General features: G+C 39.1%; 1 protein-coding gene across 3 annotated transcripts in view; it reads right to left on the bottom strand.

The window, feature by feature from the left end:
• The window catches only part of LOC136857726 (arginine/serine-rich protein PNISR), a 248,435-nt gene that overhangs the window by 111,172 nt on the left and 113,603 nt on the right, over positions 1–23,660 (bottom strand). For all 3 annotated transcript variants that reach the window (XM_067136603.2, XM_067136602.2, XM_067136605.2), the window contains exon 6: positions 1,799–2,001. In XM_067136603.2, the coding sequence (XP_066992704.2) occupies positions 1,799–2,001 (203 nt within the window). The remainder of the gene's footprint in view (positions 1–1,798; positions 2,002–23,660) is intronic.

Here is a 23,660-nt window from a genome sequence, read left to right as displayed (position 1 = left end):
GTTACTGATTTGGCTAAATTTGACCAGAAGAATAGATGGAAATACAGGACACATCTTAAGACACCCAGAATTTGTGCAGTTGGTTTTTGAGGGAAGTGTGGGCAGTAAGAACAGTAGGGGTAGACCTAGTTATGAATATGACAGGCAGATGTAGATGCAGCAGTTACGTAGAAATGAAAAGGTTAGCACATGATAGGGTGGCATGGAGAGCTGCATCAAACCAGTCTATGGACTGATGACTCAACAACATTATCTAGAATATAGAAAAGAATATGACAAGATATACAGAGAGGACGACTCTAGAACAACAACAACAACAACAACAACAACAAATTAATGAGATTTTGAATCTCCACAAGATATGGACTGACGGAAACAGCGATGATTCAGAGAGTGATATGAACGTAGACGGAAGTGAAATTAGCCACTCTGCTGGTGATTCTGAATAGGTCAACGCTCACAAGCAGTTCCTTTTCTTTTTATGACATGGTATTGCAAGATTATAATATTATGTATTTTTTCCTCCCAAGCTTTTTATATATAAACTATTTAGCCCCTCTGCAAGTGATAAACCTACAGTGTTGGTAAATTATGAATGGAATATAAACTAATACATAGTCTCTTTGTACAGTTAGTGTTTTGTAAGTTTGTAAATAAGTTGAAATCCTTTAGTGTATGCAGTGAAATATTTTATAAGTTCAACAATTTAGGCAACATTACTCATTTCATACAGTATGCATTATCATGTTAGATTTATGCGTTGATAACTTTCATGTGTTATTAACAACGCCGTATGACGATTGTATATGTATCATGCACTGTCAGCTCAGCACAAATACGTGATCAAGCTCGCAGCGGTCTTCATGATAAGGTATGACAAGGTGAAGGTTGAACCACTGACAAAGCAGCTGATGCAAGAACATGACCCGCACATCTCCTAGACGTTCATCAGGCTGACTACAAATTTCAAGTAATTGGACTGAACACATTTAGGCTGGATATTATAAAATAGCAATTAATATTTCCAGAACACATGATGTAAGAACAAACAGCACCACAGTCAGCTCCCAGTCTGACAACGTCAATGATACATCATTAAATTTCATCACAGCTTTCAGTGAAGCTGTACTGAAATCACTCCTCGTTTTAAATGTTTTGCGCAATATTTACCATGCTTAAATTGACGTTGGATGTACCGGTCTCAGCCTGTTATAATACCGTATTATTCAAAAGCCCTACTGGCAATAGCGCGGCATCTCTTTGCTATTACATAAATAGGTCTTTAATAATAGTCTCAATGGCCACAATGTGTCCCCAGGTCTTTTAAAAACGTTGTCTGAAAATTGTTCGCGTAATAGCAACATCCCCTATTTTGGGACCTCAAAAATGGCATTCAAAGTGCGGCTGATGTGTGAGTGAATACGGTGATGAAAATATGAAATCTGCCTACCTTCCATCACAAAATATGACAATCTATGAATCTTCGACCTTGTAAATAGGTTGGTTAGCCCTAGAGCAGTACATCCCTCAGAAAGATGCAAAGTTTGGAATAAAACTGTAGGAACTTCACAAATCATCCACAGGTATCCACTATTCACACCCAGGGACATTCAAGACACTATTGGTAAGTCATACTGAAATAGTCTTACTAACTTGTACAGTTTCTGAAATATGAAACATTTTATGAAGTGCTATGAAATCGCACTCTGCTAGCCAATTTAAATACTGTCTGGAGTGCAGAAGCTACGACATTTAAATACCTGCCTGAGAAGTTAAATGATCTCATAATACTACTTACGAATTTACTTTTCTTAGGCACTGTTGGCTGACCACTATTCTCTAATTCATTGATAGCATTTTCTTCCTCCTCTCTCTTTTTCTGTAAATATTCTTCTCTTTCTCGGATTTGCCTTTCTCTTTCCAATTTCTTTTGCTTTTCCCTCTCCATCTTCTCCAGTCCTTCCCTGATCCAAGCTGGTAACTGTCTCCTTTTAGCAGCATCTACAAAAGAAAGAGAAAGAATAATCTCATGAATAATCTAAGAAAAAACAAAAAACAAAACAAGAATAGCCTTAAGACATGTATAAGGCAAAGTTGATGTTATTCTGAGATAAAACAATATCAATATTATATAAATCAACTTGCTAAAAGAAATGAGAAAATTCCTATCCCAAGAGAAGGGAGATGAAAAGGACTGGTAAAAATTAGCTGGATACAAATAAATCAGAAAGGATAAGGAGGGAGAGTTTAAAACAAGTTATTTAGAATAAAAGTTTGTAATTATCATCTTTACTTGTACAATGCACATTAAATTATGTAAATTATGGGTTAAAAAAATCAGGCACCTACAGTGGAAGTCTGCTATAGCGAGTACGGCATATAGCGAGAACTCCGTTGTAATGGCAATTCTATTCTGTCCCTTGAAAATTCTTATATTAAACTGTGTATTATCCTTCGCATATTGCAAGAACCCAATCACTGATGCATCCGTTATTACGAATGATTAAGCACACATGATATTTCCATTATTAATATGTATGCACTCCAGTGATTATATCCTCGGTAGTTTTCTCGCAATGTGCACTAGGGAGCTCCCTCGTCGACAATCGAACTCGGGAGGCGATGTCAGAGTCGATTAGTAACACTTGCCGACTGGTGTTCTGCAAACAGAATTCGATATGAAAGAGAACATGTTTCCGTAAATAATGTGGCCGATAGCAGTAGTTAACTTGTTAGAAATAAACGCTAAGTAATAGATCGCTTAATTTTAATGCTATGCAAGAATACTAAGTAAGAATTATACAATTCATAAGTTGAGTTTCATTATAGTCCGTATTGACAACTGATCACTATCAAAGGGTAGAGAAGATTCCACCTATTCAATACCATAAGCTTTTATACTGTGTTATAACATTTTTTTAAAATTTTTTTTTTGCTAGTTGCTTAACGTCGCACCGATGCAGATAGGTCTTATGGCGACGATGGGACAGGGAAGGGCTAGGAGGGGGAAAGAAGCGGCCGTGGCCTTAATTAAGGTACAGCCCCAGCATTTGCCTGGTGTGAAAATGGGAAACCACGGAAAACCATATTCAGGGCTGCCGACAGTGGGGTTCGAACCTACTATCTCCCGAATACTGGATACTGGCCGCACTTAAGCGACTGCAGCTATCAAGCTCGGTCTGTTATAAAATTGGGACTAGTTTCGACCCCATATATTGGGTCATCTTCAGCCACGCTACAACTGGGAGACACATGTACTTATATAACCAATAATAAATTAAACACTTTGGTATGCCACAATTTACAATCTTAATTTGAAACGATGATGAAGTCCAAACAACACATCCAAACTTGAAACTAAATGACACATCAAAACTGCTGGGATTGATGCCGAACTATATCGTCGCTCCTACAGCAGGCAAAAGTTCTTGAGTTAATCTGGAAGTTGGCATCCCTATCTGTATAAACTAGCAACTTGATTTATAACTTATGTTTCTTTAATGTAATATAGGTAATGACTTTTATGTAGCTTGAAGGGGTACATACGTAATTTTGAATAGGTATTCTGTTTTGTCAGATGTAGTGAAAATGAAAATGAAAACCTACAACCCTGTTTTTCAGGCATTGACTGGGTCAAGGATGTAATGAATGAAATATATAGGCTGTTATTACAATGGGGTCGCCACTCCCAAGGTGATTTTTATTAATGAGTGATAAATGCGATGAAATGATAATGGAGAGTGTTGCTGGAATGAAATATGACAGGGAAAACCGGGGTACCTGGAGAAAAACCTGTCCCACCTCCTCTTTGTCCAGCACAAATCTCACATGGTGTCACCGGGATTTGAATCACGGTATCCAGCGGTGAGAGGCCGATGCGCTGCCGTCTGAGCCACGGAGGTTCTTCAGATGTAGTGATAAGACAATATACAAGCTTATGGTGCAGAGTGGATGACTGATTTCAGAGATTAGTTTATTCAGAAAAATCTTGTTAGGATGTTTCTGCAGAGGCCAAGAAATGAGACTTTGTTAAGAGAGAAAACATACTATTGAATACATGAAAGAAAAAACTATCCACCAGTTACGTGTAAACATTTTTTTTTTTCTCGACATGCATGCATTAATAATACCAATATAAATGGTCCGTTATTGGACATTATAAAATTTAACAGAGAACTCATTTCTGGTTGCCAGCGTTTCGCCCCAGTGCTCAGTTGGGCTCTTCAGTTGGTAAATAGCACACCCACCAAGAAGCATGGCTAGTGCATACCGTGGAGGCCACTGCTTAGGCTACTTGGAGCCACCGCAGTGCCAATGCACTTTGAGAGACTATGTCTCATTACCAAAAACTGATGCCTGCCTGGCCATCAGATGATATAGATGTTGATTCCCATAGGGAACCTGAAATATATGTCCCAAAATGAGTAAATTTATAATACCAATAATACCAATATAAATATTTTGGGTTCCCTATGGGAATCAACATCTGTATCATCTGATGGCCAAGCAGGCATCATATTTTGGTAATGAGACACAGTCTCTCAAAGTGCATTGGCACTGCCGGTGGCTCCAAGTAGCCTATGCAGTAGCTTCCACGGTATGCACTAGCCATGTGTCTTGGTGGGTGTGCTATTTACCAACTGAGGAGCCCAACTTAGCACACTAGGGCAAAATGCTGGCAACCAGGAATGAGTTAGTAGGAAAATTGATAATGTCCAATAACAGACCATTTATATTGGTATTATCAATTTACTAATTCAGGACAAACATTTCAGGTTCCCTAAGGGAATCAACATCTATACCATGCATGCATTTTACGTAGTGTATGTATGGATACAGTGCAAGATATAAGCTATTGATCAGAGTATTAAAAGGCTTAAAAAAGACTAGACAAATATGAAAATCTTTTTTACTGGGGATTATTAAATAACAGTGTATTAAAAGGTGTGAAAAACACCAGACAATAAATATAAAAACATTTGCACTGGGGCCCATAAAAGTATCAGTGAAATATTGAAGATCACATACTCTTTCTAAAACAAATGTGAAGTGAAGCTTTACCTTTCAGTTCAGTGGGTAATTAAACATTTTTTCTTGTCACACTTCGGCCATGAATTATTTGGTAGTAAAACTTCGCCATGTGTGAGAGAATGACTGACTGACCGCCATCTTCAATGCAACAACACTTCGATCGATTCGAGTTCTAAACTTGAAGGTGCGAATTTCAACATATACGCGGTGCTGTTGAATGATATGGATGCCTGTCTACTTTCTGGATTTTAATTTTGCCTTCACTGGTCAGCGATTTCATGAATTTTTAAGTATCCATAACCATACCACAAAATAAATAAGCACCATGCTAGTCAACTTCACACGATTATGTTTTTAATCCATTACGTAGGCTAAAACGCAAAAAATATTTGCAACCCTTCACTGTATCGCTCAACACAGAATACATTTCTAACTTATGAATGGAGAGCAAATTACAAGCACAAAGAGGCTTACTGGGTTATTCAGCAATATCAATGAAAACTGGAGCGCTCAAGACAGAATACATTTCTAACTTTTGAATGGAAAGCAAATTACAAGCACAAAGAGGCTTACTCGGTTATTCAGCGCAGAGCAAAGTTGAACTTTCCTGAGGCTTGCTTCCCAAAGGTGTAATTTACCCTGTAAAGTGCAGAAATTCACGGCCATATCCCACTTTTGGGCAAATTTCCCCGAGCTGCATCCTGTGGCGAGGGCTCTAATATATGTTGAAATCAAGTTCCTTTCACAGGGGATGAAAAAGAACATTTTCTGCACTAGAAAAAAGTGATCACACTAAAAGGTTAATAGAGAAAGTCTGTGACGCGATAAGTGAAGTATTTTTATATAATTTAATACGATGTGAATCGGAACTTGAAATTTATGACATGCTAAGCGAGAAAGCACTAACTTGGTTTCACTGGATTTTCTTGCGCCTGGTTAAATTTTCTTTAAAGGTTATTCCCATGTAAATTTTTTTTTTTGCTAGGGGCTTTACGTCGCTCCGACATAGATAGGTCTTATGGCGACGATGGGATAGGAAAGGCCTAGGAGTTGGAAGGAAGCGGCCGTGGCCTTAATTAAGGTACAGCCCCATTATTTGCCTGGTGTGAAAATGGGAAACCACGGAAAACCATCTTCAGGGCTGCCGATAGTGGGATTCGAACCTACTATCTCCCGGATGCAAGCTCACAGCCGCGCGCCTCTACGTGCACGGCCAACTCGCCCGGTCCCATGTAAATTTAGAGCAAAAAGGTCATCATTACTCTACTGGCACTTGAAATATGTCTTCAAGACATATATGAGATTTACCACAGAAGCCACTGGAGTGATACTACTCCAATTTTTCAGAATTAAATTGAACATATGCCTTCACATTGTCTTGCAATTAAAAAAATAACTAAGGAGCAAACTGTAGAATGAAAATATATGAAAACTCAAGTTTTGAACAAACTCATTGCTGTTGCATACCAATTTTAATGTGTATGAGGTTTCTACCAGATATCGGATATAACGACAATCTGCTATAGTGAGTATATTTTTTTTGCTGTTACAAATTCTTCCTATAACACACTTCTACTACATATTATGCAAGAATTAATATCTTTGTAAAATAATTAAACAATTGCAACAGCTTTAAAATAATACAAATGTTTTACATAAAAATATTACGAACCATTAGGTGATAAACTGAAAGAGCAGGTGGTGGTGGTAGTAGTAGTAGTAGTAGTAGTAGTAGTAGTAGTAGTAGTAGTAGTAGGACGGTAAATATGATTGCTGGTGCAGTCATTACTCTCATCTTTCTTCAACAAATGAGCCGCTGAGAGCCAAAGTTGTCTAAGTCAATTTTTTCCCATTCTGAGAAATTAAAGGTTTCGCATTTCGTTTCATGTAAATTCAGGCTTCACAAGCATCCATGATTCATTTGATGAAATATGCAGGCGATATATTAAAATTATATTTAATAAAGACACTTTAGTTATTTGTTCCTTAAATTGCCTTTTATCGTTCCTAAAATTTGGGAGTACCACTTTTCCTGTCAGCAGGTAAAATGGTAAAAAAAATCAAGAGTTGTACCACTCTTCCAATAAATGTTTTTCGAAGGTGAGTAAAAGGCAAATGTATAGGTTGTGTTTTAACCTCTAATATGGTAATGTATTTATAAAATAATTGTTAACGAAACATAATGTTGTACAGTAGATGTGAAACTGCAGCACGGCTTCCATTACAAATTTTTCTCTAACAGATTGAGTCAAAATAATTGCTCTGTTGTTAAATGCTAGCTACGCTATCTATCTAGGTATTCTGCCTTATGGCAGGTCTTGTCATGGGATGAACCTCTTCCACTGTTGCCTGTCTTGCGCCAAGTTTTTCATGTCCGAATATTTATTTCCTTGGATATTGTCCAACATTTGATATTTTTTCCTTCCTCTTCCTCGTTTGCCTTTCACCATTCCTTCTATTCCTTCTTTCAGTAAACAGTCCCTCCTCAAACAATGTCCAACCCAGTTCATTTTTCTCCTTCTAATGGTTTGTAAAATACTTCGTTCTTCTCCAACTCTTCGTAATACCTCCTCATTCCTTACCCGGTCTTCCCATTTCACTCGTTCTATTCTCCTCCATACCCACATCTCTAGTGCCTCCAATCTTCTCTCATCTTTCTTTCTCAATGTCCAAGTCTCTGCGCCATACAGCGCTATGCTCCAAATGTAACACTTAGCAAGTCTTTTCCTCAAATCTTTGTTTAGTGGTCCACAAAATAATTTTGATTTTTTCCTAAAGCCTTCTTTTGCTATGGCAATTCTTTTCTTAATTTCTGTTGTGCAATACATATCATCTCTGATCATACTTCCCAAATACTTGAAGTTACTGACTTGCTCTATTTCTTCTCCTCCTATACTAATATGACAACTTCTACCTTTTCCTCCAATTATCATACTTTTGGTCTTCTTCTTATTAATTCTCATTCCATATTCTTCTAGTTTCATGTTGAGTTTATCTAACATTTGTATCATTTCACGTTCGCTTTCTCCCATCACAACCATATCATCTGCAAATCTTATACATTCTACTCTCCTACCTCCAACACAAACTCCACTATTTCCATTAAAACTTTCATTGATTATTTCTTCGAGATAGATGTTGAATAGTGTCGGTGATAAAGAGCAGCCCTGTCTTACACCTCTTCCTAATTCAATTTCTTCACTCAACTCATCTCCTATTCTCACTCTTGCTCTCTGGTTTATATACAAATTCTTTATTAGCCTTCTATCCCTCCAATCAACTCCATGTTTCTTCAGGATTGTCATCAATTTGTCCCATCTGACACAGTCAAAAGCCTTCTCAAGGTCAATAAATACAGCATAAACCTTCCTGTTTTTCTCTATGTACCTCTCTCCTATCACCCTCAGAAGTCCAATGGCGTCTCTTGTTCCAACTCCTCTCCTGAAACCAAACTGTTCTTCACCTATAAAGTTATTCAGCTTTCCATATATCCTTCTGTTGAGCGTCCGCAGTAAGACTTTGGCTGCATGTGAAATTAGACTCAATGTCCTATGTTCTTCACATTTTTTGCTGTTCTTTTTCTTTTCCATAGGGATTAAGATGATTTCACTGAAGTCCTTTGGCCATTTTCCTGTCATGTATATTTGATTACATAACCCAATCAACTCCTTTCTCCCTTCGTTATTTAACGCTTTTAACAGTTCAACAGGAATCTCATCTATTCCCATTGCTTTTCTATTTTTCATCTCGTTCAGTGATGCTTCGATCTCCCTTCTCAGTATGGTTTCCCCTTTATCATCCTCTTTAACCATATCTTCCTCCTCTAATTCAAGTTCTTCTTCATTTGGTCGATTGTCCCGATCATATAGCCATTCTATGTATTCTTCCCATCTTTTCATTATTTCTTGGGGTTCATATATCATTGTGCCATCTGTAGCCTCTATTTCCTTATTGCTGTTGTTCCTTCTCTTTTCTCTGAATACTATATTTGTTGCTTCCTTGTACATCAAGTCATATTTCCCTTCTTTCTCCAGTTGCTCTATCTCATCACACTTTTCTGTCAACCATTTCTTCTTTGCCTTTTCTGTTTCTCTTCTTAATTCATTATTTAACTTCCTGTAGTTACGCTTTCCTTCTTCTGTATTTACTGTTTTCCATTTCCTGCGTTCCTCCATTTTACTTATCATTTCTGATGTTATCCATTCCTTCTTTGCCCTTTTCCTCTCTTTGACTCCAAGCGTTTTCTTAGCTGCTTCTTTTATCCCATTTTTAAAAGTTTCCCATCTCCTTTCTACATTTTCTGTTTCATTTCCTAATGTATTATTGTTACAATACTCATCCTCTAGTTCTCTACACTTGTCTTTATCTTTCAGTTTCTCAATATTAATATTAATTTCAGCAGTACGGACACTCATGATTATAAATAAATTGTTTTGCCCAAATGTCAAAATTTCTGAAAATTAAATTATCACGCTGAAATTTAAACAGACTTTATAATAGAAGTTGCCAGTTTACTCAATTTCACAATCTACATCACCTTCCTCTTGTAATGGGTCGACATAATCAGGTCCATACTCCACAGCCGAATTCACCGGAGGGATGTATGGGAGAAGGGTCATCATGTGTCTCTTCTTAGCCTTGGTGACAGGTCGCACAGCATTGTTGCGAGGGATGAGGTGAACACCAGACAAACGAGGATGACAACGAACACAATGTGAAGGAGTAACGTCCAAAGTTTTGAAAGGGATTCCTTCATCAAGAGATTCCTTGTAGAGAATGAGATGAGGAGAGTCTTTCTGAAAACGAAGCCATCGAACATGAAGCTGACTGAACTTATCATTTTGCATGTTCACCTTCCTAAATGTTACACTTTTTGCATGTTCATCTTCATAAATGTTACACTTTTCTCTATGTCTTTTGTTGAGACAAAGTCATTCAGAGCCATTCTATAAACGGCAAAGGGTTGTTTTCTCCTTGCCTTTTGAATGGTATTACACCAATCAACCGGAGTGAAAATTTGAGCAGTTCTTGATTTTCTCTCGATAACTCAGAAATGGCAATCGTTTGGAAGAAAAGAGTGTCCTAATAGCATGAACTTATGGTCAACCACTTAGATTTCATTTCTTGAGTTCTTTAAAATCTCTATCCAAATTCAGATTTAGAAATTCCGACCGATTTTGACCAGTTGCTGCGTCACTGTATGCTATCACATGATGAGCATCATGGGCATGGAGTTCAACATGCTTTAGAAGGAACGAACCTACTTCTTGGGAGCCTTTTGATGCCAAAATCTCATCCTAAGTGTACATAAAGCCACAGTCTGTTTTGAGATCATGAATTCCAAAGTTATACACATACAAGTTCCTCAAATAAAAGGCTTTTGCTTTCTGAAGACCAAAAGTTATAGCCACGATATTTCCATTTCCTTGACTGAGTTTTGTGTCTTGGCTGTGACGTTTGACTTATACCACTATTCGTGTAAATGCGCTCCACTCTGGCGTGATGGGAAGAATGCATCTAGCGCTCTCAAGCGTCTCCCATGGGAGTTATCGTTATACCACTTCTTCACAACAGATTTTCATGCGTCATAAGTGCACTGAGTGGTGTGACTCAAAAACTGACATTTCTTAACTTAAGACCACTTTGGCTCTCAGTGGTTGAAATGATCTACACTTTCAAATGTGCTGGAGAATCTGGCTTCTTTGCAACTATTCTCTACGACCTAGTCTCATAAATGCGACTGCTGATGCTGGTGATCGTAACCTCGGGATATCTAGTTTTACACGGAATCTCAGCCACAGGAATGTGCTTTTCATTTTAAAAATCCCACTAGCATTGGCAAAGCATTTCAAACAGACTGAACACTCACAATTCTTGAACATTAAAATGGGGCATACTTAACGTCTAGTTACCTTCATGTCCTTCCATGCGACCAAGATGAGATAGACACAATAATCTTTTGCACTTATGCCATATGAAACAAGAAAAGCTGAGGAAAACTTTGTTCCACGAAGACACTGATTCATTTCCTTAGAAATAAACCTCGGCTGATAGTAAGTGTTCTAATAATTCCTTAACATTTGAATTCAATTTTATTGTTGCTCTATTGAAGAAATGGTACCCTTTAGTCAGCAGCTGGCTAGTGGCGAATCATATACGGAGAAATAGTACATGTTGCTATATTCCCATGGAGAAACCGGTATTTTAACAGTAGTGACTTAGGCCAAAAGAAAGTAACGACATAGTGTATGGAAAGAGGAAGTGAGCGCTTTCTCGTAGTTAATAGGCGGTGGTGGCAGGCTGCGATAGTGTAGCTATGGATGAACCGCACTGCTCACGTTAATACAATAAGCAATATACAAAATGTACATGAAATAAATTCGCTAAGACTTCCGGTTGCCAGAATGACCATTGAATTATTCCCTTTCATGTGCCATGTGTGTACAGTCCAGGAATATTTGAATAGAGGAAGGTGGTAAACACACTAATTCAATGGCTTAATGTTATCCTCTGAAAAGATTTGAACATCAGTAATTCTGAAATGATTTACAAAGTATTGAAATGTAGTTGAAACTATTATGCATTTCACATTATCTAAGACATATACAAAAAGTTTTAACCCGCCCTCAAAAGGGTTAGTTATCCAAAACCTTGGAGAACTTCCGGGACGATTTCGCTGATTTGGACAATAGCAGCTCTTCATTTATTTCCTTCGTACGGAAGAAGAATTGGTACTTAATGTAATGAAACACTTATTTTCCCACAAGGTCATATCTGTGATCACTGTTGCATCCAAAGTCTGTGGGTCGGACAACTATAGTCTATGCTGTCTACACATGCAAAAAGTATATATCACGCCATAAATTTTGTTCTGATCGCAATTTTTCTGAGACGACCTCTTCTACTTGCATTTTCAACCCAAACACACACGCAATGAAGGATGTGTCAAGTATCGCAAGCCTTTCTTTGTGTCATAATATTTAATGAGGGTAGATGCTGCCAATGGAAACTCAGGTGGCTGTTCACTATGAAGGGTGCGAGCACAATCTAAGCAGTCAACATGTTTGTCACTTTTTCTTACTATGTAACCTGCCAATTGAAACACTAAATCCTGTTTTGTGGCGTTTCTCTTGTAAGGAAGTGTTATTTCATTTTCCCAATCCGTGAGTAGTACTTTTTCTTTAAGTTTGACCTCTGCAGAATCTTTAATTTCCTTATTCTTACGTGCACTTCCTTTAGCCATTGCACAGATATGACTAACAAACGAAGTGAGGGGGAGTCTATCACTGACTCGCAATTTGCGGTCGAAGCGAGTTTGGTAGGTATATACACAGACAACAGCACGTGTAAATGTAAAAAGTCCACAGCAGAAGGGCGATTGTCATAACTAAGAGAACGCAAAATACCAAAATACCGAAAGGATCTTGATTGAATTTTGCCGTCAGAACATACCCAAATCCTCCGCTCCATAAGTAGTCCACCATTTCCAGAGTACCTTTCAAGATTACTCTTAATGGTATGTGTAGTAACTTTCTTACTAGAATTCAGTTGTAATTAGGGTAGACTTAACTGCAGTTTAGAATTATGTAATTCTTGTGTATTATTGTCTGTTTCCAGTAATTAAAAGCAATTTTCATCCTGTTAGGGTGCTGTAGGAATAAAAAATCATACAACTAAGTAGTATTGTAGTGTAGTAGTAGCCTATATTAATTACCTTATTGTCGAGTGATCTTTGTGAACTATCCTAGACAATATTTCTTTCCTTTCATTTTTATTTTGCACAGAATAAGTTATCTTATTTTTCCTTTTCTTTTCATTATTCAGTAAAGAATGGCTAAGGAGTGCAAGTGTAGGAACTGTGGGTGTAGCCAGGCATTAAGGAGCATGAGGGAGGAGTTGGAGAGTTTGAGGGAGATAATTAGGATTCTCTCAGAGGACAGGAAGGAAAGTAGGCATCTCTCAAACAATGTACAGGATAAAGTAGGTGTAAAAGAGTGATGGGAAGGAAAGGGGGGAATTGTAGAAGACAGGTGGTCTAATGTTTTAAGGGGAAGGAGATTGCAGGCTAAGGGTTCCATTCAGGATCAGAATTCAGGACAGATGTCTGTGAGAAATCGGTACGAGTCACTGCAGGTAGAACAACTGAGGGAAGATGATGAACAGGGAACTGTTGCTGAGCAGTGTAGAAAAAGGAGGAAGGGAAAAGGTAGGAAAGGAAAATCTGGAGTAGTGGATAGGAAAAGAGAGTGGAACAGGGTCATGGGATGGAGAGAAGGGAGGAGGAAGTAGCTTCTGCAACTGTCAGGAAAGATAGGACTGACCAAGAGGGGAGGGGATCAAATGAGGTGGGTAGGGTTGAGGCTCTGGTCATGGAGAATGCCATTGTTAGACATGTTGGAAAAGTGTGTGGGGGGAAAAGGTACCAGGGTAGTGTGTTATCCAGGAATTACATTAAGGCAGAAGTTGAGAAAGGTAGAAGGGAAGGAGGAAGGAAAGGAGAAGATGGTAGTGTTTCACATTGATACTAACAATGTAAGACAAGCAGATATAACATAGTTGGAAATGTGTGGGACCTGGTAAATGCAGCACGGGTGAAGTTAAAGGAAGCAGAGATTGTTATCAGTGGAATACTGTGTAGGAGTGATACTGACTGGAAGGAGACTGGGTATTTAAATGAGACTATGGAATGGGTATGTAGTAAACTGGGAGTGAGATTTCTAGATCTTAATGGGTGGGTAGGAGAGGGGATCTGCGCTCAGATGGCCTTCAATTAAACTGCAGCCATACATATAAGTTAGGAAATTTGTTTAGAAGGGTTATAGGGAGGTACATTCAGGGAAATGGGGTGGCCTAGGGAGCAGTGATAAGAGAACAGGGAACTGGAAATAAAGTAGGGATGACATAAAAATGTTGGTGCTCAACTGTAGATGTATTGTAAAGAAACTAATAGAATTAAGTAATTTAATAGATATATATACTTACCAGATATTGTAATAGGAGTTATATTGTGGCTGAGAAAGGATATAATGGATGCCAAAATTTTCTCATGGAACTGAAGTGTATTACAAGATATTAGAATCATTCCGTACTGATGGTTTTCACTTTACAATGGTGAAAAATGAGAGTATCCTCCTAATTCAATAAAATAAATATTCCATCATTAGACGGAGTAAACAAATTCAAACATGTTTCGGCTCGTTTGAGCCATCTTCAGTGAAAAATGAGGGGAGATTTGAAAAAATTTACATAATATAAGTTGAAAAAATGCTAAAAAACATAACGAAGGAGCAAATGAAAAAACAAATAAAAGAGAGCCTAGACAGAAACCAAAATTAGCATATGTATATACAATATTTCATCAATATGCAGAGCAAAAAACAACTCACTGCGACAAAATTCAGTGAAAAGTTGTTAATTTAAAATAATAATTGAAACTAAAAACTGTATTAACCTAAGAAGAAAAAGGAATGAAAAAACAAATGATGCAGATGGAAATGAACAATAGTAGCACATGGTGAGGTTGTGGACCTCATAGTTAACAAAATATTGTTTAATAGCAATAACAAACAGGTTGAAATCACTGTCGAAAATCATCCTTGTAGAAACCCATCACATAAAATTGGTCAGGAGGGGAGCGGGAACAAACATTTTTGAGAAACCAAGCCTAATATGACGTGCAGGCGAAAAGCCTGTGACATGGAAAAAACATCAATGAAATTTAAAGCTTTAGAAACAGCAGCATTCTCAAAATCTTCTCAATCCAGCGGTCCCTTTCTCGATTATTGTTTCATAATGTTGGCTGGTATCTTGCCTTATTATGAAGGGTCGGAAGGGCCGCGATATAAAATTGAGAAGCTGTGTTAGGTAGAAGACAGATGCATAGTAAACTGTAAGTGATCTAGTGGAAACCGTCAATGAAGTTCTAATCAGTAACGGAAAAATGAGGTTGTGTGAGAAACGTGGGGTGATAAGAAGTGTAAAATGGGTGTGAAGAAAGCTTAAACTTACGGTGTTTAGCAGGTGGTTGTCCTCTCAAATGGCCTGGCCTTCTCAAAGTAACGGTCTCGTTCGCGTGATCGAGTCTATTGTTGGTTCGACTGTGTTTGCTATGATGGGAGGAGCGGAGGGGGAAGGGGCGGTCCAGGGCTGGTGTGAGGAGGGGGGAGTGGTGTTGAGTTGGAGAGATGGAGGTGGGGTCTAATGACGGAATATTTATTGTATTGAATTAGGAGGATACTTTCATTTTTCACCTTTGTAAACTGAAGTGTATATCGTAGAGATACGATAGGAATGGTAGGAGGGGGAGTATTCATTCTGGTGAAACAAGAATTTGTAAGCTACGAAAAAAAAAAAAAATGACAAACATGAAATTGTAGGTGTAAGGCTCATTTCTACAGTTTGCTAAGGGCTTTACGTCGCACCGACACAGATAGGTCTTATGGCGACGATGGGATAGGAAAGGCCTAGGAGTTGAAAGGAAGCGGCCGTGGCCTTAATTAAGGTACAGCCCCAGCATTTGCCTGGTGAGAAAATGGGAAACCACGGAAAACCATTTTCAGGGCTGCCGATAGTGGGATTCGAACCTACTATCTCCCGGATGCAAGCTCACAGCCGCGCGCCTCTACGCGCACGGCCAACTCGGCCGGTCATTTCTACAGTTAATAGGCAACTTGATGTCTTTGGAGTGTACAGAACGGGTACGGGTAGCACAGACCCTGATTCAGAATTATTTCATAAAATAATCAGCTATGTGGGAAACGGTAAGGAAAAGAACGTGATTGAAGCGGGTGTTTTCAATTTACCAAATGTCAATTGGGAAGGTAATGCGAATGACAGGAAGCACGACCAACAAATGACAAATTAAGTTAATATGGGGAGGGCATCTGATTCAGAAAGTGATGGAACCAACAGGAGAGAAGAATATTCTGAATGTGGTGCTGGTAAAACCAGATGAACTCTATAGAGAAACCAAAGTAATAGATGTTATTAGTGATCACAAAGCTGTTTTTGTGGTAGTTAAAAATAAATGTGAAAGAAAGGAAGATATTAAAATTAGGACAATTAGGCAGTACCATATGGCTGATAAAACATGCATGAGTGAGTTTTTAAAAAGTAACTATGATTGGTGGAAAACAGTAAATAAAAAAGGACACAGACTCTGGGATGGTTTTAAGCAATTGTTGAGGAATGTGAAAATAGGTTTGTATCTACAAAGGTGTAAGGAATGGTAAAGATCCACAATATTATAACAGAGAAGTAAAGAGAGTAAGGAGGTGGTGCAGGTTGGAAAGAAATAGAGTTAGAAATGGCTGTGGAAGTAAGGAGAAATTGAAGGAACTTACTAGGAAATTGAATCTAGCAAAGACGTCAGCTAAGGATAACATGATGGCAAGCATAACTGGCAGTCAAACCAATTTTAGTGAAAAATTGAAGAGTATGTATAGGTACTTTAAGGCAGAAACAGGTTCCAAGAAGGATGCCGCGTTGTCTAGCGGTAGGGCGCTCCACAGTTACTGCCGGATTTGACCTTTCTCCACGCCGACGCCACACTCGTCTGCGGTGACTATCACTGACATAACAGAAGCGTGACTCATCGGAGAACACAACGTTCCGCCATTCCCTCATCCAAGTCGCTCTAGCCCGGCACCATGCCAGGCGTGCACGTCTATGCTGTGGAGTCAATGGTAGTCTTCTGAGCGGACGCCGGGAGTGCAGGCCTCCTTCAACCAATCGACGGGAAATTGTTCTGGTCGATACTGGAACAGCCAGGGTGTCTTGCACATGCTGAAGAATGGCGGTTGACGTGGCGTGCGGGGCTGCCACCGCTTGGCGGCGGATGCGCCGATCCTCGCGTGCTGACGTCACTCGGGCTGCGCCTGGACCCCTCGCACGTGCCACATGTCCCTGCGCCAACCATCTTCGCCACAGGCGCTGCACCGTGGACACATCCCTATGGGTATCGGCTGCGATTTGACGAAGCGACCAACCTGCCCTTCTCAGCCCGATCACCATACCCCTCGTAAAGTCGTCGGTCTGCTGGAAATGCCTCCGTTGACGGTGGCCTGGCATTCTTAGCTATACACGTGTCCTGTGGCACACGACAACACGTTCTACAATGACTGTCGGCTGAGAAATCACGGTACGAAGTGGGCCATTCGCCAACGCCGTGTAACATTTATCGTTCGCTACATGCGCAGCACAGCGGCGCATTTCACATCATGAGCATACCTCAGTGACGTCAGTCTACCCTGCAATTGGCATAAAGTTCTGACCACTCCTTCTTGGTGTTGCATTTGCTCTGTCAGTCAGTGTATATATCAATGATGTGTGTAAAGAAGAGGAATCAGAGATGAGGCTTTTTGCAGATGATGTTACTCTGTACAGAGTAATAAATAAGTTACATGATTGTGAACAACTGCAAAGATGAAATTGTGTTTTTCTGAGATGTGAAGTTTTCTAAAAATTCAAGCAATATTTTGTGTGACAGAACCTTTATAAAGACCCCCTCCACCTTTTTTTTTTTTTTTTTTGCTATTTGCTTTATGTCGCAACGACACAGATAGGTCTTATGGTGACGATGGGACAGGAAAGGCCAATTAAGGTACAGCCCCAGCACTTACCTGGTGTCCAAATGGGAAACTACGGAAAACCATCTTCAGGGCTGCCGACAGTGGGGTTCGAACCCAAATCACGGGTGCAAGCTCAGAGCTGCGCATCGCTAACCGCACAGCCAAGTTGCCCGGTATAAAGCCCTTTTTTACGGGCAATGTAAAGTTAAGGACATCTGCAAAATCTGCAAAATTCTCGTGTGAAAATTTCAGTGTACTCACTATCACTGAATTCATCAGGCTTAATTTCTCTAAACAGCTTAATTGTGCCTGCTACACTAGCACTGAATAACTGAAAAGCTAAGCTGGTGTTCATCATCTGAAAGGAAGTTGGGTCTATGTGAGAGGATGTTATCTTAGAACAACTTCGAAGACCAGCAAACTCAGGTGAAGTGTCAATTTGATATAACTGTATATATATCTATATATGTTGTAATTCACCTCTTTGCCTTTATACAGCAAAAGCACGTTATCGTGGAAATAATTACGTATGCACTTAAAAAAACATGCACGGAATCAGAAAATGCCTACACTCGCCTTTGATGATCTGCGGGTTTTCAATGGAGCATTTTATCACTCATCCCTGAAATTCCCAAATTCATCCACGTCCTTATATTACACTGACTTCCATTACATGTAAAACCAATTACACTCACCCCACCTTGTTCCAACTGAATTATGACCTGAATAATTATTTTTGACAATAGCTCTAAAGGAGTTGCATTCTTGATAGCATACACTGCTAAAGGCTGGATCCAGATGTGCAACAAAGGGACAAACATACATACAAGCGCGTAATTGACAATGACGTTCTTTTTGTTGTAGGGAGTTTTGTCTCCTAAATCAACAAACCTGTCAACTGACAGGGTAGCTGTAATAAATCTAATGTCCTCTCTCAATTTCACCTCATGAGAAATCACTATTCCCAGTCGCTTGTTTTCGTCTTGCTCGTTTAGATAAAAATCTTTAATTGCATTCACAGCATTTCCATTAACACCACAATTACATCTGAACCCTTTGCATAGTCGTCTCAAATGAGCTTTGGTAGGGAGAGGAAGTAACTCGTGCTTCAAACAATGTCTGTAACCCTTAGGGGATTTGATTTTCAAAAGCAAACTAATATAAATTCATTAGAATAGCGCATATCTTTGGGGCTGGTGTTAAATTTTTTGTGCATTGCGCCCACAAGTATTTTTTGTTTCTTGCTAAGGAACTTACGACTGTCTTCAGCTTCACTTGACACATTGACTTTATTTGTAATCTGCTTAAATTTAGCTCTGCATGCAGCTAATTTCTTTTTGGTCCTAATTTAATTCCTACCAAGGTTTTTAACAACTCTCCTCAAATTTAGTAGTTCTAGATGCATCAACGTCACTACAGTATCAGCTACTTTACAGGGCAAACTGAGACCAGATTCTTTTATTTTTACATTATTGTCACTATTAAGTATTGTAGATGTAGAGGGAAAATTTAGTTCGTTACATTCTAGGCTACTACTGTTAATACTGTCATAGCCAACGTTCTTTAAGTAACTCTCGTTTCAATGGGGGTTTTCGAATTTTCAGAGACTTGCTTAAATAGGACAGTAAGTTTGAAAAAATGTGAGGGACAGCTCCTGGCTTTAAGCTCTACCTTGGAATTTCAATTTTTTCCCCATTAATAATAAAGGAGTCTACCTTTATAATAAGATCTTCCGTATAATGATAATGACACTCGCAAATCTTAGACTTACATGTAAGCTGCATGTCATTTCTTGGTATCGCTCTAGCCCACTCAGAGAAATGCTCCTCATTTTCAGGTGGTGAGAAGAAATGTTTACCATCGCCCGACCTGTAACCAGATCGACACCCCGGCACAAAGCACGATGGCATTTTCACACTCACTATATTACAAAACATAGGCATTATACTAAAAAAATTACTCCCACTACAAGTAACAATGCGCGCACCCAGTATAAACAATGCCATCTTTTCATCCAAAGCGATTGTTGCGGTGCAGTGGCAAACCTCCGCACTGTAGCCACTAGTTTCTCCAATTGCTGTAAAGGGAAGCAAGTTGAAGTGCTCTCACTTCCTCTTTCTATTCGCTACGATAAAGTCATCAGACTGATCAAAGATATGGGTAGGAGAAAGACATTTCTGGGCAGTGAAACCATTAATCAAAACAAGGTGAGATAAACTGGTGTTATTTATAGTGAAACATTTGTGGAAATATTGTGTTTTTCCTTCAAAGTTAAGATATATCCACATGAAAAGGAACTGATAGATTTGAATAACTCCAAGATTAGTGGGCAGCATGAGACTTGTTACAAGAGGGAGAAACAAAATGTGAATATCCTCCAAGGGTAAATACTCAGCAGCAAGATGAACACTGCTAAGTGGAAGAACAACGGTATCTAAATACAACAACATCTATATATTCAATTACTGACATACTACGTTTTCTCTACTTAGAGAGAAAGATATCTCGTTAAACCTTAACAGTGATGGTGATTACTGTTTTAAGAAGAAGTACAACTGGGCGACCATCCTCTTTTAACACTAATCAGAGAGAAAAATGTAAAAGGTACAACACTTTGATAAATTAAGGTATTGGCCAAAGAAAGACAAGGGCTACAAACGGCAGGAAAATAACTGAGTCTCTCGACCTCATAAACCAAATACAGTCAGGGTTGAAAGTGAACAAGAGTTGACCACAGGAAGTCAGATAGGACAGATGACAGTGAAGAGCCTGCCACAAGTAGGTGGAAACAAAGCCAAGACACGGCTAAGAGCCCTGTGGTCGCCCGCGCGCGCGCGCACACGCACACATACACACACACTTAAGAGCCCCTGGGACCCTTTTAAGTCGCCTCTTACAACAGGCCAGGAATACTGTGGATGCTGAGCGGCATCAGTGATAAATAACAGAATCTACCATCACATTTGAGGTGGTGGTGGTTATTGTTTTAAGAAGAAGTACAACTAGGCAACCATCCTCTTTTAACACTAATCAGAAAGAAAAAATTAAAGGCGTCTGAAACCCAACACTTTGAAAAATGAAGGTATCGGCCAAAGAAAGATAAGGGCCATGATGGGTGTGGAAATGAAAGACTCACTACGATTCGCAAACCTAATACCACTGGCGTCGGAAAAGAACAAGGGTTGATCAAGAGATGTCTGGTAGGATAGATGAAAGTGAGGAGCCTAGCACAAGTGGAAGCAATGCCAAACTCAGCTAATGGTCCCATGGTTGTCAACCCACATTCCCAAGTTAAGAGCCCCTGGGGCTTAAACCTTATCAGAAATATCAAATTTAAAATACTGTCCTCGACAGTCCTGGGCATACTGAGAAAATGAGGAGAAGTGTAATTTCCCTTTGCTGCCCCAGTAATAAATAATGCTCTTTTCTTTATGACCCACTAATTACTTTTACGGTTTTTGGAGACGCCGAGGTGCTGGAATTTGGTCCCGCAGGAATCCTTTTACGTGCCAGTAAACCTACCTACACGAGGATGACATATCTGATCACCTTCCAATACCACCGGACTGAGCAGGACTGTACCTGCCAGTGGGGGTTAGAAGGCCAGAGCCTCAACCGTCCGAGCCACATGACGTGGCACTGCTGTCCTCAATGAGCCAGAAGGTGCTATTACCTATCTCTTTGGAGAGTCCACTGATATTCACCAACTGACCCCCCAAGCCTTTTTTTCACTACATACATCATATGAACTGGCTGCAAAAGGAAAGGAAATTATCAATCTTAACTAAAAAGAATGTGAAATATTACTCAAACTAAGACGGAAGTGACATAAGTTCAAAGCAAAAATCCATCTTTCCCTTCTTGAACTTCTCAATGGATACAAAAAACATTCTTTATTAATACCAGAACACAAAACCAAACTAAATAGTACATAAACAAAAAAAACTCATATTTACAAGTGCACTTTCCATTTATTATTTTTCAGCATACACATCATTATACACTCGCGAACATTGACTGCAATGTGACGTCATTCACCTCCTTTTAGAAAATTGTCTTCTTAGTGCTGCTGAATCCACTTTCCACTGTAGAGGGTCCATTTTTAACTCCTAAAACTCCCCATATTATTATCCGGCGATTAGACTACAAGTTCGAGATTTCAAGTCTTTTCTCCATCAACAGTCTTGTAAGTGTCTGAGAAGTGAAGTTTCCACAATGTGAAGAATTATTTAGTTCCTTTCCAGGTTGAACTGTGTTGTTTTCTATACATTCCACAGAACACCTCACGAGAACCCTCAGGAGAAATGGCTACTCACTCAATAACATCCGGCTAGTTTTTAGAAAATCAGAAGAAAACAAAGAAAAGGCCACCACAGGAGAAAACAACGGGGAGGAAGAACTGACCCGCCCCAAAAACAGTGATACTTCCAAACAATAGAAACACTACAGACAGGACTGGCAAGATACTGGATAAACAGGACATAAAAACCATCTATAAACCACACCAGAAGTTCGCCCGTTATCTACCACCAGTAAAAGACACAACAGAACTACAGGCTCCTGGAGTATACTACACTGAATGTAGCTGCGGGACATGTTAGGTCGGTGAAACAAAACGTCTGATCACAACCCGCCTGAAAGAACACACCCGTCACTCCAAGAACCAAAACACAAGATGTTTCAGCTGCAGCCAAGCATTCCAGTGAAACAAGACACGGAATATCATTCGACAAGACCAAGATCCTAGAAGCTATCCCTTGGAATCTCGGAAGGAAAACCCATGAGGATATCGAAATCAAGAAACACCCGAAAAATATGAATTCAGAAGGAGGATATAAAATCAGCAATTCTTGGATGCCTATCTGTATATATAAAATAAGATTTTTGTCTGTACATTGCTTAGAATTTGAAAAGAATGGTATTTCTGTATTTATCATGTTCATAGTAACAAGGAAATGCACTTTTTACTTTTCCGTAATTTCTGTCTGTCTGTCTGTCTGTCCACGCATCACGAGAAAACGCCTGAAGAGAATTTAACGAAAAACAGTGTGTGAAGTCGGGGGATGAGCTGCTACAATCTAGGCTATAAATCATTTTACTCAAGTTGAGTGGAATGACACTCTAGGGGAAGGCCTAAAATTTAATTCTCAAATATTTATATTATTAGTAATCCTATCGATAAATACTACATACCTAAGGTTATACAGAACTAAATTTCTGATCATTTATGTCATACATTCTTACTGTACCGGCTTTGATAACACAGATTCATGAATTTGTATTTTTGTTGCCAAGTCCATATCAACGCCGAGCCACGAGAAAATGGGTTAACAGAATGTAATGAAAGTCAGTGTATAGAGTTGGGGAATAAGAAACTACAGTCAAAGTTATAAACAATTTTATTGGCCCTGTATGAAATTGCAGTTTAGGGGAAGGCACCTAAAATTTTTTTGAGTACCTATGTTATTGGCCCTATCAAAAAGTCTACGTAACAAAAGTTATAGAATACAATTTCCGAATATTTATGGTTTATTAAATGTTACCGCACCGACTATGATAAGAGTGATATTTCAGAGTCGGAAGAAAACTAAATGTGAAGGCCTACAATATTGAAAGTACATAACATTGATCAACAATAACATTACACTGACCATTGTTTGTGGTGATGTTCTTTGTCTCTTATGCTGCCGCTCAACTCTGATAGATGGGATTACTGATACGTACCGAGTATAACAGCCTGACTGAATATTGGCGGGAAATAGCTGGGGAGTTAGAAAACTTTCTTCTTTATCATGTCATTCCTCTGGTTCATACATTTTCTAATACCGTACTGCTGGTACGTAACTCACTGGTTCATCATAGTATTCCAGCTATTCGATCCCTACTCTGACACGCTGTTTTGAATGAGCAGTGTGCATTCATAAGGCAGAGACCTGCTTACTAGTAGTGTGACCAGGTCTAGAATTAGGCATGTTCCAAATTATAGCACCACAATTCACTTAATAACTCAAAATTCAACCCTGAAAAGAGCTGTTTCTTAAAAAGAGCTTCTTCCTCTTC

This window comes from Anabrus simplex, chromosome 1, assembly GCF_040414725.1.
Source record: "Anabrus simplex isolate iqAnaSimp1 chromosome 1, ASM4041472v1, whole genome shotgun sequence".
Classification (NCBI taxonomy): Eukaryota; Metazoa; Arthropoda; class Insecta; order Orthoptera; family Tettigoniidae; genus Anabrus; species Anabrus simplex.
This window is presented reverse-complemented; position numbering and strand designations above follow the sequence as displayed.